Source organism: Struthio camelus, chromosome 6 (assembly GCF_040807025.1).
Source record: "Struthio camelus isolate bStrCam1 chromosome 6, bStrCam1.hap1, whole genome shotgun sequence".
Lineage (NCBI taxonomy): Eukaryota > Metazoa > Chordata > Aves > Struthioniformes > Struthionidae > Struthio > Struthio camelus.
The window spans coordinates 24,079,830-24,097,570 of record NC_090947.1 but is presented as its reverse complement, the minus strand read 5'-3'; the positions used below and the strand labels follow the sequence as shown (position 1 = coordinate 24,097,570).

The 17,741-nt window shown below is 40.3% G+C and overlaps 2 protein-coding genes across 2 annotated transcripts in view; one reads left to right on the top strand and one right to left on the bottom strand.

Annotated features, from left to right (window-relative positions):
• The first annotated feature begins 2,318 nt into the window (after positions 1–2,318).
• G6PC2 (glucose-6-phosphatase catalytic subunit 2) overlaps positions 2,319–17,741 on the top strand; it is a 33,924-nt gene continuing 18,501 nt past the window's right edge. Inside the window, exons 1-4 of the mRNA XM_068948684.1 lie at positions 2,319–3,925; positions 7,223–7,353; positions 7,699–7,764; positions 9,565–9,627. The gene's annotated coding sequence lies outside the window, so the exon portion shown is untranslated. The remainder of the gene's footprint in view (positions 3,926–7,222; positions 7,354–7,698; positions 7,765–9,564; positions 9,628–17,741) is intronic.
• Positions 11,417–16,206, bottom strand: SPC25 (SPC25 component of NDC80 kinetochore complex). Its single transcript, XM_068948689.1, has 7 exons — positions 16,093–16,206; positions 15,512–15,669; positions 15,358–15,423; positions 14,409–14,555; positions 13,385–13,489; positions 12,686–12,784; positions 11,417–11,669 (listed from the first exon to the last, which is right to left on the bottom strand). Exons 2-7 carry the CDS (start codon positions 15,663–15,665, stop codon positions 11,545–11,547), a joined length of 696 nt encoding a protein of 231 aa, XP_068804790.1. The 5' UTR covers positions 15,666–15,669; positions 16,093–16,206; the 3' UTR covers positions 11,417–11,544.

Here is a 17,741-nt window from a genome sequence, read left to right as displayed (position 1 = left end):
GGCAAGTATAGGTTAATTTGCTTTATGGGAATCAAATTATTTTACTTAAGGCTCCAGGTGTTAATAAAGAACTTAAGATTGTGCCCTGTGAAGCTTGGCTGCATAAATATCACGGAGAAGGAGGTTGAGCACTTGGAAGATAGCTGCATTTTCCTCTGGACATCTCCCTGACAGACGGTTCCTGCCGCAGTGCCTTAGGGGAGGCACAGGATCTGCTCTGTACAGAGGGAGCAGAGCCTGCAAGTGAGGGTGGCAGTGGGAGACAGCTCGTACCTCCTGCAAAACCTCTCTTTTGTGGGCTGTTTGTTCAGTCCTAAAGAACAAACCTGCTGGAACCCAGGCTGATTGGAAAAAAGCTGTGAAAAACCTTTTTATTTCTAGTAGAAGAAAAGTACTGAAAGATTGCCATGGAGGGGGACTTCATGACTTCATGAAATTCACAGGTAATACTAACGTATGAGGGGCTACAGATCACCACAGAAAACAGACTACAGAGAGCCCTAAGGTGATTAGGTACTTTGGCAAAATAAGCTGAGATTCAGCTCCGAGCTAATGCGTTCTGTGGGAGAGGAGCCTACAGAGGCAGTGGGAGGAAGAAACTGAAAAGCAATAACGATGAAAGAGACTTTGGGATAGTAGGAACAGCAAATTGGGCTTGATCTTGCAATAACAGATGCTGGAGAAGATAAATATCAATGCAGTTTTTGAGGCAATATGAAGTTATGTCATAGAGCAAGGAGGTGACAAACTTCTGTGTACAGCTTGAGTTGGTGGTGTTCGTAATACTTCCCTTCTGAATCACCTCCTTAATTCAAGGTTAGCAGAGCAGCCATCGTGAGACTAATTAATACATTTTTAAAAAGATAAAGCTCTCAATGCAGTGTTTCTTACCAACAAAGCCAGTATCACAGGCTTCTCAGGACTGTCTCAGTGAAGATGGGGAGACGCTGTGGAAATGCAATCACACAAATACTGCACAGGAAGCTGTTAGACCAAAGCCTTAGTACATCATTCACATAACCAAGCCACAACTGTGGAGCAAGGAGGGGCAGTTTTTACAGACTGCCAATTAAAAAACGTGCATGTCTATTGACTGTGTAAGTAGTATTCAAATCTCCGCCTTGATAAACATAAAAGGGCTTTGCTTTTAGTAATTGTACCAGAGGATAGTCAGTAACAAGTCAGTATGCTGCTGATTTAAATCTTTTGAGGATTTGGAAGCCAGGAATCAATAGTGGATATGGAGCTTTATTCACACCTGAAGGTTGCATCTGTCTTGGAAACAAGAAGTATCTGTACTCCCAAGTGTGTTGCAGGCAGTATCATTAGTGAGTCCCTATGAGGTGGTCCTGACTCAGTGCCCAAACAAATGGTGCACCTGCCCCAGGCTGAGCTGTTTAAATTTCCCAATGTTCACAACGGGGAATTGGCTCGTGTGTCCTGGAAATTTTCAGGAAAACGCGTTAAAGTGATTTCAAGCTGCAACTCAAAAAGAGGGTTAGTTGTCAGTTCTCATCCTGAACTGTATTCCTCACTTTTGTACAGCTGTAGCACTTCACATGCTTGACGTTTGTTCAATGAAAGGTTCAGTCCTGCTATCCCCATTCTCCATAAATAAATCTTAGGAAAGCCATTAATTTTGGAATACTCAATGACTGATCTCCTGCTATGTCCGGTTCACTCTTGAAAAAGTATACCAGTGCTATATACGTTTCTGGGCTTACTCCTGTTGAAATCATTTGGGCCGGATTCTAAACCTTCTTGTATCTGCAGTGCCAAGTGAATATACAGCGTTCTCCATGTACATGTCCTCCTGCCAGTATCTAATGGGTTTAGTTTTGCCAGCGCTTCTGTTGTAGTCAGCTCTCCTGCTAGATTCCCGTAGTAACAACCGCAACAAAAAAAAAAGACAGACAGGAAGAGAAGGGTTGTATCAATTTGGGGAGAAGGATAAGGAAAGCAAAGGCTGAGAAAGAGGCTCTGGCTTTGTCAGATTTTCTTTTGCTGAAAGATCTTCCACTGCTGCAGTGGGAACTGAGTTTAGTATCAAAACATTGGTTTTGGTGGGCATGGAATGGGAGGTTAGCTTGGTAGGCTGGATAAAATCTTAACAAATAATATTCAAGCCCTCTCTCTTTACTCAGTGTTTTGTTCTCTTTACAGAGAAAAAAAGGAGCTTGCAAATGTTTCATTTTATGTATTAAAAGACACAAATTTTAAAACTCATTACTCTCAGCATGTTGTTTTTACAGACCTCTTTTATTTGAGTTAACAAATATAACTCTCCAGATACCATTTAAAATTACTCGGTTCAGTGAACAGCCATTTCATGATCAGTAACTGATGTTTTTAGTCTAGAAATAAGTGACTTGTTGATCCATGTCACTCTTGCATATCCCTTTTATCACTGAAATACAACAGAATCCCTTTCTATCCAAAAATACATGAAAACCAGTGTGCCAAACTAATGTTTTTTGTTATTGGTAGCTAGTCCTTCTGTACTTATGTCCTAGCAAAACAGTTGTCTAAAAGTGGAGCAAATGATTGCAAACAGCTTTTGTCTTCCAGTAAAGGCAAGTTTGTTCAACTGCAGCTCCTAACGGAGGTTTTGTTTTATAATCCAGTATGTCTACATGTCTGATTTTAAAAAAAACAGAATTTCAGACTAGATTAATTTCAGGCCAATTGAAAACTTGCTCTGAAGCATCTGGTTCAAATTATGCCTATGGCCTGGCCCAGTCATCTTTCTGGATTTTTTTCAACAAAATAAAATAGCAAACAGACAGAGCACGTTTTACTTTAAATGACATCAGAATTCTTTGTCCTGGAATTTCGTACACTTGCCAGGCAATTTGTTCAAGGTGTGTTTGTATAGACTCCTGAGCCCAACAAGGAAGAAAGGATAGTACTGATCCTGAGAATTAGTTTCTCAGGAATGAGATGAGTACTCTTATTTCATGATCTCTTTACGGACTCCTTAGGGCTGTGCCTAAGTTGTATTTTTGCCCTCTTAATTCAAACAACAGGAATGCCATAGTTCCGTATAGCAGAATGTCCCAGTGAAATATTCTGCCTGTGATACATGCTTTCTTCAATCTACTGTGAAAGCAGAGTTGAGACAATTTTTGAGAAGAACTTGTCGGGCAATGCTTTATTTATTGTTTTTTTTTCCAGAAAAAAAGGTGTTTATTTTGTTCCTAACTTTGAATTTTTTTTTGCTCACTCTACAACACAACTATTTTAACAATCCTGCCGCTTGCCAGACTTTTCTATGTGTGTACTGAAAGTGCCTATGTTGTGAGTGAAGGAGAGCAAGTCGTCAGTCATTCAATTTTGGAACCTGACTTCAGACACTCATATTTAAAATAGCTTAGCTTAGTCCTACAGTGTGTTCCAGCAGTCCGCTGGAGTCATTCATACAACCCATGTACTTCACAGGCCGCTGAATCAAGCTCTAAATATCAAAAGGTATAGAGAATCAACGGGAGAGAAAACAGCCAAGATATTTCCTTAGCAGAGGTCTGTAAGAGCTAGCTTGCCTTTCAGCCATTATCGGTGGGTCAGAAACCTTTTCTTACAATATCTTAAAGGGATATAAATGATGTAATAATCTTTTTTGTAGGTCAAAGAAAATAGTGGAGTTAAGAACTTTTTAATCAGATGGCAATACCCAATCGGAAGAAAATGAGAAACTAGCATAATGCGCAGGGGCAGGAAACCAGCACAGCATGAGAGGAAGTCAATCTACTTAGAAACACAACAGGAAAGAATACTTGTATTCATATTACATTAACTAGCAGAATGATACTGTACCTAAGCTGTGTGTTGTGCTAGGCCTCTTTCTGCAGGGTTCTGTCAATAGAAGACACAAGTGTCCACAGGAGACCTCCCTAACGTGCAGCGGAGTGAAGAGGAGGAAGCAAGGGTAAGGCTCACACACGTTCTTTAGTTTGTTTTCCATGCTGCATCTTCGTCTTTAGAAGCAGGCTTTATTGGTATAGAATAAAACACACTTAAAGCAAGTGTTTTATGCATAGCTCCTTCAGCCCCGAGTTTGCAAAGTCTTTGGTGATGATTTTAGAGGGATTGGTTAGGTGCAGAGATATGTGTAACGCTTGAGTGTTTGCAAGGTTCTAAGCCTCCAGCATAATTTTGGTTCTAACTTCCAAATGAAAATGCCTGGGTGTGACACAAAAGCTTTTAATCTCTGAAAAGCGCAATACAAAATAAAGCATTACAGGATGGTTTAGTAGTGTCGTTAATGTCTGTAAGAACAGCATGGCCAATTTGCTGTATTTGTGCAGTAGTTCAATAATTAGATGAGAAGATAGGTACTCTTTAAAGCTACTTACTGGCAACAAATATTTATATTCCTAAATTAATATCGTCTCTCAAACATCTGGAAAAAATCATTCTACCTCTGATATTTTTAAAGACTTTCCAGTGTAAGGTCCTCTCTTTAGGACTAATCTAGAGGGTTTTCTATACAAATCCACAGATTCTGGTTTGACCTGAGATTCAGTTCCATTACTGATGAGTTCTCATGACGAAAGACCCCAATACAACAGCTTTACCCTGCACATATTTTAATCATGAAGCCTTTTCTATGCCACAGAAGCAGCCTTTTCTTTCAAAAAAGAAATCAAGATTTTAGCTTAAATTTGAAACTTAAATCTTCCAATCTACAATATTTAGGCATAAATGAAAATTTCAAACTGTGTATTAAAAATAGATGAGATTTTTCTTTATCTGCCTATTACTCGAAGGTGGCTTTCTCCAGCTCCAATTCAGTGAGATATCTAAGCATATGTCTTACCTCCTCCCTATTTAGCAGTAATATAGACAACATGTTTAAGATGCTTTGATGTCACTGAATGTTTAAAATTGATCATGTGTTGCATGGCTGAGGCTTTAATGAATGTAGACGTAAAATAGAGCTGATGTTCTTGTTTCTTGAGATATTATGCTCTGCAGCCTCCTCTATGGAAATAGGACCAGATTTGACCACCTGCTTAGACTAATTGGTTCCACTGTGGGCTCTGCTCGTGATGAGTGATGAAGTATCAGAAGCGTGGCTTCTAATCCCAGTAAGTAGGAGATTTACAGGGGAAACAGATGCCCTTCTTGCTGAAATTCCCAGTATATCTGCCTATGCCCACTGGGATTGCTTGCAGTTAAGCCTCCATTATGGTAATCTGTGTGCTCTTCCTACAACTCGTACCAGCATCCAGCACAAACTGAGCTGAGAGTTTGGTCATGGGTATCTAAGCAAGTGACCAGATATCTGTCATAAGGAAGAAAACAGAGGAATTGCAGAGCGGGTTGTTATGTCTTCAAAAGCATCAGGCAGCAAATGCTACTGCAGTGCAGGAGATATGCAGCCTCCTTTGTGTGGGACAGATTTGCACACTCGGCTATAAACCCGCTTCTAAATTGTTAAGGACTAGCTAGCTAATGGATTAAAAGTCTCTTCGGAAATCCTGGTGCTCCAGAACTGCTGCATAATGACAAATTTGAACCTCGCTGAGAAACCAAAGCTGGTACTTTGCCAGTGCTCCATTCAGAGGCAGAGAAGCACTATGCAGCTTATTTTTACATATTCCAAAGTGACTAAGTAAGGCTCCCCTACAACTGCATAACAGTAATATTTCTTGCCATATTTAGGCAACTTTTTGCACTCTCTGCACGTGAAGAAAATCAACCTGAAATTCAGAGGTGAAATGTGATCTTAACTTAAAATTGAATCAGCTCGCTCCTGTATCAACCTGTTCAACAGCTCTCTGCCCCATCTAGGCTCTTTTTAAAGACAACCTCCCCTTTTACCTCCCAATAATAATAATCATTTTAATTACTGGTGCTCTCCTAAGGTATCTTTAAAAGAGCTGCCTCTTACCAGAAGGCATTTTATAGAATGCTATTTACCAGAATGCTATTTTATAGCCATAATCTCTCATCTATTTTTACTTTAAACTTAATTCAACCCAAACACTTAGATGTGTTGTCATTTTGATAGGTGGTTTCTCTCTGAACGGTCTCAGAGTGAGATCAATACCCATAGCCGTTACTGTATGGGGCAACCTAATCTGTACACCAACTCCAGAAAATGATTTCCGCCCTGTGCTAAGCCATTCTGCTGGATTGAATGGACTCCCAGAATTTCATCTACAATGTAAACACTTCTGTTGTCTATGAGTCTGTGGATAATGCCATCGCCACAGTGACCAAGATACTTCATTTGAGAGTCCTGTCTAGCAAGGGAAGACTTGCCTATGTTTGCAGGCCATTGCAGGATTTGTGACCAGGACTTTTGGAGTACTTTAAGAGATCGGGCATCTGTTCATAAATTAGGGTTCCTTTTCTCCATTCAGGATAGATTCACTCCTTTTTCTTCCTTTTTTAACCTGTTCTTTTTCTTTATATTTTGAATTTCCTGTTTTGCACCACAAAATATAGTTGAAAAAGAACAGTTGAGAGAAGTTTCAGCAGGAATAGCTGAAGAAAGGAAACCAGCTTGCTCAGGTAAATTGTATGGGCACTGGCTGCAAAACTGGGCGTCCTTGAGACATTGTGATGCATCAGCAGAGCACTTTAAGTGGTGCCTCCTGTAACACAGTCACAAGTACACTGTGATAATTACAGGCTAACCTGAGAGAGGGATGGAGCCTAAAATGACAGATGGTCGCTGCGAAGTTGCAGATGACAGTGTTTAGGCTTGCATACCAAAAGTTTTTCTCAGACCTTTCATTTAGAAATGTAATTTTATCAGATGGCTCATCTGCCATGCACACACAGTGCAGGAAAATACAAGCCAGTAAATCATGCTGATACTGATGATTAGTGTTAAAAGAATACATCAATCAATTTATCATCTCCGTTGTCTTTCCATTAATGGGACTGTCAGAGATGCATTTAGACAAGCAAGTTTCTCTCTTGTTAGCTTTAGTCACAAGGTAAAGCATTAGTTACTGCTTGATTTTCTTTTAACGTATGAAGCAGCATTTACTTGCATGTATTGGTGCTTTAACTTAGACAGCTGGTAGACCACCCATGAGGTCATCCCACTGTTACTTCTACCTTTCCCTCACTTAGCCAAAAAGTTCATATATGGTGTCTGTTCTCAGTTGCCTGGAGTCCTTTATAATCATTACTGTCAATGTAAAGTAGATGTAACATGCTTCTAAATCAGAACAATAATGATGTATAGTTGGTATTCATTCAACAGGCCAATTTCACTGTGAAGCCAGTTATTCCGGTTGAAGACCTGGTGCACAAGATGTATGTGGATACTTCAGTGGATACTGAAGAACTGAGCCCATGATCCAGTACCCAGCGCAAAAGAACTCCAGGAGGCAAGTCAGTAAAAGAGCAGATTTCCACTTAGGGTGTTATCCATGAAGCAGTCACAAAACAAATAGGTGAATCTGTTGTAGCAATTAACATTGTTCAACATGCTGTGACTCATGGGGAGGGAAATCAGGTTAACAGAAATTGTATCTCCTTTCAATTCATGATCTCAGAGCATAGCCACTTTAAAATACATATATGGACCTATTAAAAAAAAAAAGTATGCATTTGCATGATTAGAAGCCATTTTTTAGCATAGTCAGTCTGTCAAGTCTCTGTAACAACTTTTGAACGCATTACTCAATTTAACCCAAGTTTGAAAAGGGGATTGTGCTTCAGCTATCTATTTTACAGCTTACTGGAAAACAGCAATCAGGCAAAGGAGGGAACTGCAAACCAACGCTCTGCACTAAAGGAAGGGTAAGCAGAATGCAGTCGTTATCCTACTGTTTTAGCAGCAGCCAACGAGACGATAACCAGGCATAACTCAGCACTGGTGCTGGCTCTCATCCGTTAGGGGAATCATAAAGACTAGCTGAAGATACTGCAGTGGGAAGAATGGCACCATGTAAGGACAAACCCCCAAATCTGTAGGAAATCAGGGTTTACTACCTCTGCTTCTCCTGGAACAACTTGTTTATGTGCTCAAGGCTCTAAAAGTATTTCTTGTGTGTAATTGTTAGAGTAACTAGAGATAATAAGAAGAGGTACAAAAAGAATGGAGTTTCACTGTTTGGCAGTCAAAGCCAGACGCCTAACCCTTCAGGCATATAATCCTATTTCATTAGTGAAAAGTCTAATGTAATTTGATCATAACCATTGCTTTCAAAAAGGTAAGAATATTACCATAATTATATACTAGAGATAGTTTCATGCAGTTAAAAACTTTATTGTAATATGCCTGTGTGACTAAACAATTTGCATGTAGGTATGTTTGGTATAGGTGGTTCAGCAGGGCTTTTCAAAAGTTATATATCATTCACAAGTGAGTGCATAGTGATTTTAGAGTATTACAATGACAGGACTGATTTAAACAATTTCAAAGTACTGAATAAATTCAGGTTTATTGAAGCATTGGAGAAGGTGATACTTCAGTAATATAACAGTGCAACTGGAATATAAATGACGGAAAAACAGCATAATTTCCATGTCTCTTTTAATTTTCACATGTGTAGCCAATATGTGTTTGTTTGCTTTTTAAAATGTCTAACATCATCTGAGAGAGTTTATGAAAAATGTCAACAAACCCAGCTTAACCATCCCTTACTCTTTGTTGAGTAGTCGTATAATTAGCAAAATCTTTGTTTTGATAGCCACAAGGACTGCTACAATTTGATTTCTTTTGAAATCTCACCTCCAGCTAGCATACAAACAACTAATGATTCTGATTAAATACATTCAGTGTGTACATTATTAATGTTTCGTATTACTTTGTCTTCCCAATAGGCCTTAATTTCCCAGGGAATTTCTAATCTCTAATAAATTCAACACCTTTCACATTTTTCTCTAGATTTTTACATTACATTACAAAGGAGAAATTTGGTCAGGTGCAAAAGCACCAGTAACAAATCAGCAATTTTCTCTGCAGTCAACAGAAGTAGTTACTGACCGGTGTCCATCAGGATGGACCCTCGGTACCTAAATAGAAGCAAGTGGTTTGAAAAGGAAAGCAATAGGGTTGTGCAAACTGATTCGGGGGTCGGGGGGGGAGCCTTTTCTGACTCGCAATGAACTTCATCCTACTAATAGGCAGAACGCTAGTACCAACTGTAGGAAGCTGGTTGTTTGTTTGTCATAGCCCCTAGGCTGCATTTTGCTTATATATATTTATTTCATTCAGCTCAAGAGCTTGTCCCATAAGCTCTTTAGGACAGCTCAATCTGTTTCTATGCTGTCCAGCACACTGGAGTCCCCATGACAGTCAGTATATATTACTGTCCTCGTTGTCCCTGCTGTTATTGGATATAGCTATATTGTGTGGCTTCGTAACAACGAGAAAATTCCAACTAGCTACAGATTCAGGTGTGTGAAGCTATGTTAGAGCTAAGTGCATTTGATAAAGGCACAAAGGTTTTTTTAAAGATTTCTAAGACAGATCTTCAACTAGCGCAAAAGCTGTTTTGGGGGGGGTCATAAGACAGTTTTACTGTATGTATTACAACAAGCAGAGAAACAAATCTATTGTGTTTACGCCTCCCCCCCCTTTTTTTTTTCTCTTAGCTTTTATCTGCTTTTGCAATGCTTGCCTCTGTTTTAGAGGAAGATATGCATCTGACTTCCCTGGTAAGTATAAGCAGGTTCGTTACTCAAACTCCAGAAGGACTTGTAAAGGTTTAAATTACACGCAATAAATATTTCAAACTTTACTACTTGATTTGGAGGTGTGCACAGAAAATTTACAACCAGGCACATCATTTTTTCTAGCAAATATTTTTCAGGAATGTAAATTCCCATGCGGCAGTTGTCCTGTATTTTATGTTCTGCATGCAGCAAGCTTGGCAAAGTAATTTCGTTAGAAGCAATAAACCAACTACTCATGCCTAGGATGAACATGAAGAGAAGGCCAGTAAGCCTGAGCATTTGGCTTTATGTTACTCAGTGCCATGCTTCAATATTGTTTTTTTCTGATAAGATGACTGGATCAAATCAGCTTGTAAGCTTTAGTGGGTGGCAGTTAGATGGAGTATGTTTCAAAAAAAACACAGACATTCTGAATACAGGAGTGATGCTGTTACGGAGAAAGAGGAGACGGGGTTCTAACGTGGAAGGTGAGGGCTTCTGTACAAGGAAGGAGGAGGAAGAGAAGAGTTGCCAACTGTGTGGGGTAATCCTGCAGTCAGAGCTCCTGGGAGAGAAGGCAAAAGCAGGAAGCGTAGACCTGGCTGAATACTTCCCCCTACCCTTTCATAACTACTACTTAGTCTACTGACATGAATGAAAGTGCCTCCAGCATCCTTCTGGTGATAGGAGCAATTAATTGAAAGAAATACCTGCTCTTTAAATATTCCTGTTATTCTTGTTAGTGCAGTTGAAAAGGCAGCAAAATCTGCAAATGAACTGGACCCAATATTTGAAGGCAGACTCCCAAACTGTTGTTCCACAGAGGCACATTTTGCAAAATTAAGCATTTGCTCCGTTAATCCCGATATAAAAGCTGTTATTTGTACTTTTAATATATTGCTCACTGCCTACTTTCAGTAGGAAAGGGAAAAAATAAGTCTTGGGTGCTTATGCAGAGGAGTTAAGCATATTGCCAAGATTTGGTAGCAAACTCAGACAAGCATGAGTGAGGGATAAGAGAATGAGTTCAATTTCTGTATGCTTTTTAAGGAGGGACCATCTATCTTCTGAGGCAGCATGAAGGCTGTTAGCGATCTGACTCAAGGGTTTGAAGCTTATGGAGAACTATACCAGAAATACAGCAAGAAGTACAGTGTATGGGCCTAAGTCCAAATACAGGATGGCTGTCTATAATCTATACTGTAACTCTGAAGTTTTCTAACTTTCACAAGAATGAAATTCCTACAGGAAGTGCATTAAAAACTGACTAGTTTTAGCATGGTTCTTGATCAGTCTATGCCTGAGATAAAAGGATGCTAGATTAATTTACCCAGGAGACTCCTTCCATTCCTGTGTTTCTATACATGAAGTACTATTTTGTTAACATAAATATCAAGAAAGGCACTTTCTTATCTGGTGTAGATGGTAAGTGTAATTTGCCTGTCCTATTTCAGGAAAAATCAGTATACTTTATGGTCATGACCAGCACAACAGGTATTTTTCTGTCACTGTGAAACACCCCCAATCGTTTGGCATCCACTTTTCTTTTGGCTTGACTGTCTCTGAACGCGAATACTGTCTCTGAATAGAAATACTACATCAGTCTTTTGCAAACCTCTGAAATGGAAGGCTCTGAAACCTCTACAAGTGAAAGCCTTGAGGGCAAATTTAGCTGCTTCCTACTGAATCCAAATGTACATGTCTGGAGATGTTCAGATAAGGAAGTATTTGATTATAGTATTGTTCAGAGAATAATCCAAATACCTCTAATCAATAATGGACTAAAATACTATTTTGGTTATTTTTCTTTATTTAGAAATTAGAGTAAGACATGGATAAAAAAAAGATACTTTCAGAATACAGGACAGAGAAAGAAGTGCTCTACAGCTAGGAAGAGAGGTATAAGTATTCTTATACAGATTATTTATAAGATAAAGCAGTGAAAGCTTTTCTGATGTTGGCAACAAATGCAGAAAAATTGTTAGTTTCTCTCACTTTTAGCTGGAACTCTGCTATACAGTCCAGGGGAGGAGAACAGGAAGTCACTAAAATGACACAAATTTACAGAAAATTAGACTATGTTTATCAAGAAAATTCAATTTTAGTTTTTTCCACACTCATGAAATACAATTTAGTTCATTATCGTTAGTTTTAGCTTCTTTTATCAGTATTATTTTTGAGCAACCTATTTAATCATTTTCTTTAAGTGAAGACAAAGCCTCAAAGAACACACAATTCTTTTCTGGTTTCCAGACCTCCCACTCAGTGCTGTGCTCCTGCTTAAATTTCACTTGAATTGTTACAGCAATTCCCAGTGATCCATAGCCTGCCTCAAAAGCTGGAATACGTTCCTACGCATTTTTGTTGCTCTGCAGGTGGATAGACTCAAAACCGATATAGCTCAGCATGCAATAAACTTTGGACTTGAGCACAGGTTAGATTTGAATGGGTAAAAACAGAAGTCTATTTCAGTCCATACTTAGGAGGCACAGCAGGGAGACCGCAGCATGCATCTAGAGGCTAGTTATCACAGTAACTCAAGTTACTTCAGTTAAAGAACAGCAGTAAGGTTTGTACTGAAAAAACATCTTTAAGATCTGAAAGGCTGTACTCTTTTTGCAGAAGAATAATGCTGGATTTCTAGTTTTACTCCTTCTCCCATATGACTCCCATCTGTAGGGAGTTAATAGTTCTGCCCACTAGCCTTCTCAAACAGATTGCAACATGCCTGTCAGCATAAATGCTCACTGTAGCAGAGGGAAAAAGCAATAAACTACAAACTGAATATCTTTCCATATATATCTTCTCGCTCTGGCTTTGCTTGAGACAAAGTAAACAGCAACTCCACAAATGGAGAGGAATGAAGATAAGCACTTGTGTTTTCATATGTAAACTGAAAAGAGAAACTCCATTAAAAACACACTAGCCTTACAGAGTCTTTCATTTAGAATTTAGAAGATAAATGTTACAGCTAAAATGTACTTAATGTACTCCTCTCTTCCTTTTCCTTTTCCCCAGACACATCATATTCCATTCTCTTAAATAATTAAAATTCACATACCTTCATAATCTCCCTGTTCATTTATAGAAAGGGTGAATACGTATGGCTTCTCCGGATCTTTGTGGTCAATATGCCTGAATATAAACTGCAACTGTTCATCTAAAGCAAACGAACAATTTATTAACACCATTAACATTTGCAGGAGTCACAAGGATGAATAATAATCACAGAATTCAGCTGCAGCTCAGTTTCAATTAATATTCTTCAGAATACTTACAAATTAAGCAAACCTCTTTGCAAGACAAATATGTTTTAATGTACCTTCTTCTGCCATTTGAGACAATGGTAATATTTGGGCTGAGGAGTACAAATGGCTTACTTTGAGTTGGCTGACAAAGTTACCATCCACCATTGCCTTCCTCAGCTTCACGAAGACATCTCAACTGCTCTTCAGTAATGCCAGCAGCTGTGAGCTGCAGCCACTATCCAAAGCCCAGGCTAAGCCTGCAGATCACTCAGATCTCACCATCAATGAAAATGACTAGAGTGAACACATGTAATTAAGTCAGAAAGATGACAACGCAATACACCACAGAAACTTAAACCAAAGTAGATTTGAGCTGAGGCTTACATTCTTCTTCAGTTACGTAAGTTAATTTATTCTTCACTACGCAATCCAGCATTAACCATGCTACTTCACTACACAATCCAGCATTAAGCATGTTACATCACCGCATACAAAAATTAATGGAAGCTTACTATGAATTCTGCGTATTTCCAGTCCAAGTCGCTCTTCAAACAATGCTTTAGACTTGCATAGTCGTTCCACTCTCTCTTTAGTGGCCTTGTTTTTAGAAGATATTACTAGAATTTTAAAAACTACCATAAGCATCGAAATAAAGGTAAAACAGGTAGAAGAGACTTAGAACAGCAGAAAAGCCTGTCAAGAAAAAGTGCTGAAAACTGTTTTCTAGTTAAAAAAAAAAAATCTACTTGTTCATTTTACTGACTGAATTACTGCTTATTATCATTATTTTAAGACTCAGATAATTGCTCTAAAATATAGTTTACTGAATAATTGTTCACTTATTCTTTTAACTGAAAATGTTATAGCAAAGCAAAAGCTAATTACAATTGTTTGTTTTGGCTTATCACAAACAGGGTTAAGAACAGAGTTATCTGTTGTAAGAAGTCAAAATGCACAAATTACTCCAGACATTCCCTTCTTCTCACCTGTTCCAATCCCATAAGCCACATTAAAAGTTCAGGTTTGAGTTCCTAAAGTATCCTAGGGCAAGTCAGCAAAAGGTATGTGTGAGGGAATCAAAGGGCAACAAAGAGAGGAGGGAACTGTTTCAGGGCAGTGTTTTCGTGCAGCATCCTTTCCTCACCTTGCTTTCATGCTTCCCATTTGTCTCCTGTCTGCTTCCCAAAGGAAGAAGCACTCTGCCAGGTCAAGTTAATGATCTGTTTAAGAATCTTTAAACTTAACTTTAAACTTTTCATTATGAGTTTACAAGTGGTAATTAGTTAAACAGCCCTGACTAGGATGAGGAATGAAAGCATTTTAAATGCAAATTTTGTTGATAGTTGAAGCCTTGCTATGTAAACTTTTCTTCACCTTATCTTCACATCCTGCATCCCTATTAGTTTGGGTATTATTTAGATAGCTAGATTTATTACTTTGAAGACATACAGCAAAGCCATCAGCATTACACTCCAGAAGGTTTCCATGGTGGTTTTTTGTTTTTGTTTTTTTACTTAATTCAACTTCAAAACTTACTTTCCTTTTTCTTCATCAGCTCTTCTTTAAGCTCTTGGATGCTGCCAGTCAAGTCCTTCTTTTGCTCTTCTTCATGATTTAGGTTAGACTTTATTTTTGTCAAATGTTCCTGATTTTCTGATATGCGTTTGCTCTGCTGGAGAATCTCTGAAACGAAGCAGGAAAATACTGACATTTACAGTTAATTAATTAGTTCCCCAATACTTATTCCATACCTATACTGTTTGAGATGACTCTTTTGAATAAAATCCAGAGGAATGCAAGCTATCTCAACTGGATACGGAAGTCAGCATTATACTTATATTTGATGTTCTCTGTATAATAAAGTGTTTACACTGAAAATTAACTAAAAGAGAAGGTACAAAGTAGGGAGCTCCTCTGATACTTCAGCCATATGCAATTTATTCCTGGCACCAGAATGATATGTATGTTCAAAGCCTAAGGATAGTGGATTCTGTCCATAGACAAGTCATTTGACAGAAAGCAGGTGGGAAACATTGATTGCTAATACGGTCACTATTTTTACCTAAGATTCTGAAGGTTGGTTACAAAACTCTAGAGTAGTTAATGCTAGACTGATAGTCTGACTATATTCCATTACTAATATCAAAGAGACAAAAGTAACCTCACAATATTTAAATTCATTAATCCATTTAATCCATTATAGTCAGCAGGTGCTGCAGTTTGCTCTTTTAAGTTTTAATCACTTGTTCATTCTTAAGCACCAAGAACACCATATGTAAAACTTAACCAAGCTTAATCTTATTGCATCAATGAAATTCTCCAGCAAAGTGCTTTTAACTTGCACAGTTTATATCCTATAACCAAATGCATTTGGTTTTAAATCTAGCTTCACTCTGGCTTTGCAGTTTGTCTTTTAGAATGTCAGCTTAAAAATATTATTAAGTTAATTTTAGACATGTCAGACAAATAAAACTCTATACTGTACCATCACTATACTCCTGAATCTTATCAATCATCAGGTCCTCTTCTTTTAATTTCTTAGACCATTTTTCTGTAATGGAAAGTTATTTCAGTTAAATGATGAAGTTTGATGATAACTTGGAGAACCCAGAGGTAATGTGAACATACAGCCTTCTTACCTGAAAGTGCTTTTATAGAGTCCTTGCATGAATCTCTCAGTGCTAAAGTCTGATTGATCTGTTCACTGCCGTAAATGCTTTTGAATTTGGTCCAAAACTCTTTTATTTCTCTTTCAAAGAGAGCTATTTCATCTTCTGTCTTTATGTTAGACATAGTGCTACAACAAACAAACGAGCTCAATACGGTGCCGAGACAATCTCAGCAGTTACAGCTCACGATTATAGGAGAAAGCTTTAGGACTGTTTCTACCCGCTTTGGTTTGCTCCGAAAACCCCTCCCAGTGAACTGAGGTGGGTTTTTTTTTCCGTTATCATTATCCCAGCGCGCAGCCCCAGGGGCAGTTACATCTCTGCCGCGCCAGGCGGCCCCTCCCGCTGCGCTGCGCTGCGCTCGGCCCTGCTGGGCAGCCGCCAGCCCGTCCCGAGACCGGGGCCGCCGCTGCCGCCGCCGCGCCCCCTCCCGCAGGCCCGGCCGGGCTCCGGCCCCCTCCCCGCGGCGCAGCGTGGCCTTGCCGGCACCGGCTGGGCGCCGCCGCAGTGACCTGCGCAAGAAACACCGGCGCGGAGCGGCCCGCACCCACCCGCCTTCAAACCGCCGCCGCCTTCCCGCTTCCCCGGCGGCTGCCTTCTGATTGGACACCGCCCCTCGCCGCCTCGCAACAAGAGCACGGCTGATTGGGCCAGCCAACTTCCCTGCGCGCGCGGCGGCGAAGGGCATGCTGGGAGCGGCCGTTGCCGTTGCTGAGGTAACGGCTCTCCTAGGGCCGGGAGGAGCCGGTGCGCGTCGCTGCCGGCCGCGCCGGGGCCTCCTGGCGCCCGCTGCTGCGAGGGGCCCCCTGCCCTGCCCTGCCCTGCCCTGCCCGGGCAGCTGCCGGCGGAGCTGCGGGGGCTGAGCCTGTGCGCAGCTTTGGGCCGGGTGCCGGTCCCTCGCCGTCCGCCGCCAGGGCGTGCCGGGGCTGAGGGCGCCGCGCAGGGCGTCGTGCCGCCAGCGCCGCGGAGTGGGGCAGCCGGTTAACAGTGAAAACCGTTGGGCTGTTTCTGTGAGTTGCCCCGTGCAGTACCCATGCTCCCACCCTCCCGTCAGCGTTGCTGCGGTACCCTCTGCTAGTGCAACCAGACTTGAGCTGGACAGCAGGTTCGCTTCTTTACGCGTCTCAAGAGAGAACCGCTTTCTGATATCTGGTTATATTTCATCGTGGAATACACCAGGGATAACGCAGCCTTCAGTGCCCCGACCCTCCTCAGTTCCCTTTTAATTCTCTAATCCTGGGTTCTCACATCTATGGTAGCTATTTGCCTATTACAGAGAAACTGACTTGCAGAGGTAAGTGCAGTCCTCTCTGGTATCAGCAAAAGCGTGATACGCAGCCTCACCTGTACCCAGCTGTGTGCTTGTCATCAGCCTCTGCCACCATAAATGACAGTGCTATCTACGACACCAGAGCTAGTCTTTTTCTAGTAGAGTATTTCCTTTTGGCCCAGGATTGCACAAAAGTTGGTGACCCCAAGTACCAAACTTCAATTTATCACAGAGCCTACTTGCTAATCTTTTTGTTACCATAGCTAATGAAGTTCCCCTACCTTTAATTTACATCAGTGCTATTCAGATGATACCAGAATAAAGTGAACTTAGGATATACCATCAAGGATTGCTACCTGAAACCATTAATCACTCTTCCTCCATTGGCTTCTTGCGTCCCTAACAGGGGCCAAACCAAAGTCTGAGCTGAGACCACTGACTATGAGGGGTATTAGCTTTGCATGAAACTGCTGTTGCTGGTGGGCGGCAGCTTTTAAACCCAGTTGTCTTTCTCTCTCACTTGACTTGGACACCAGTTCTCCAGGTTTCATAGCTTCCTCAGCAATAAATGCATCAAGTCCTGAAAATAATGTTAGGCCAATGTTCCCTAATTGTTTGAGACTTAAATGTAATGAAGCTGAGCTGGTTCAAGGACAGTTACCTAGCCACATTTAGATTTGGGCATGATGCAGCTTACCCTTTTTTTTTTTTTTTTTTTTAAACTCAGGCCGTTTCTCTTCTTTTCCCAATCCAACCTTAAACCTAGCTGAGTGAAATCTGCCAGTATAAAATTTAAATGTCAGCTCTGATATTGCTAGCCCTTATTATTTGCACCGATAACTTTCTCAATATAAAACTTTTCCCCAGCCCCAGGAGTTTACGAAATACAATTTTAAGTAACTTAAAAGCTGAATTCTAATCCTTAGTCTT

What these genes read in the sequence shown, in the direction of transcription:
- SPC25 (XM_068948689.1), bottom strand. Translation starts at nt 15,665, where the DNA reads ATGTCTAACATAAAGACAGAAGATGAAATAGCTCTCTTTGAAAGAGAA. An exon ending in GGAAATACGCAGAATTCATA is followed by an intron (nt 12,785 to 13,384) that starts GTAAGCTTCCAT and finishes CGTTTGCTTTAG; the next exon opens with ATGAACAGTTGCAGTTTATA. An exon ending in TGAACAGGGAGATTATGAAG is followed by an intron (nt 11,670 to 12,685) that starts GTATGTGAATTT and finishes GTGTCATTTTAG; the next exon opens with TGACTTCCTGTTCTCCTCCC.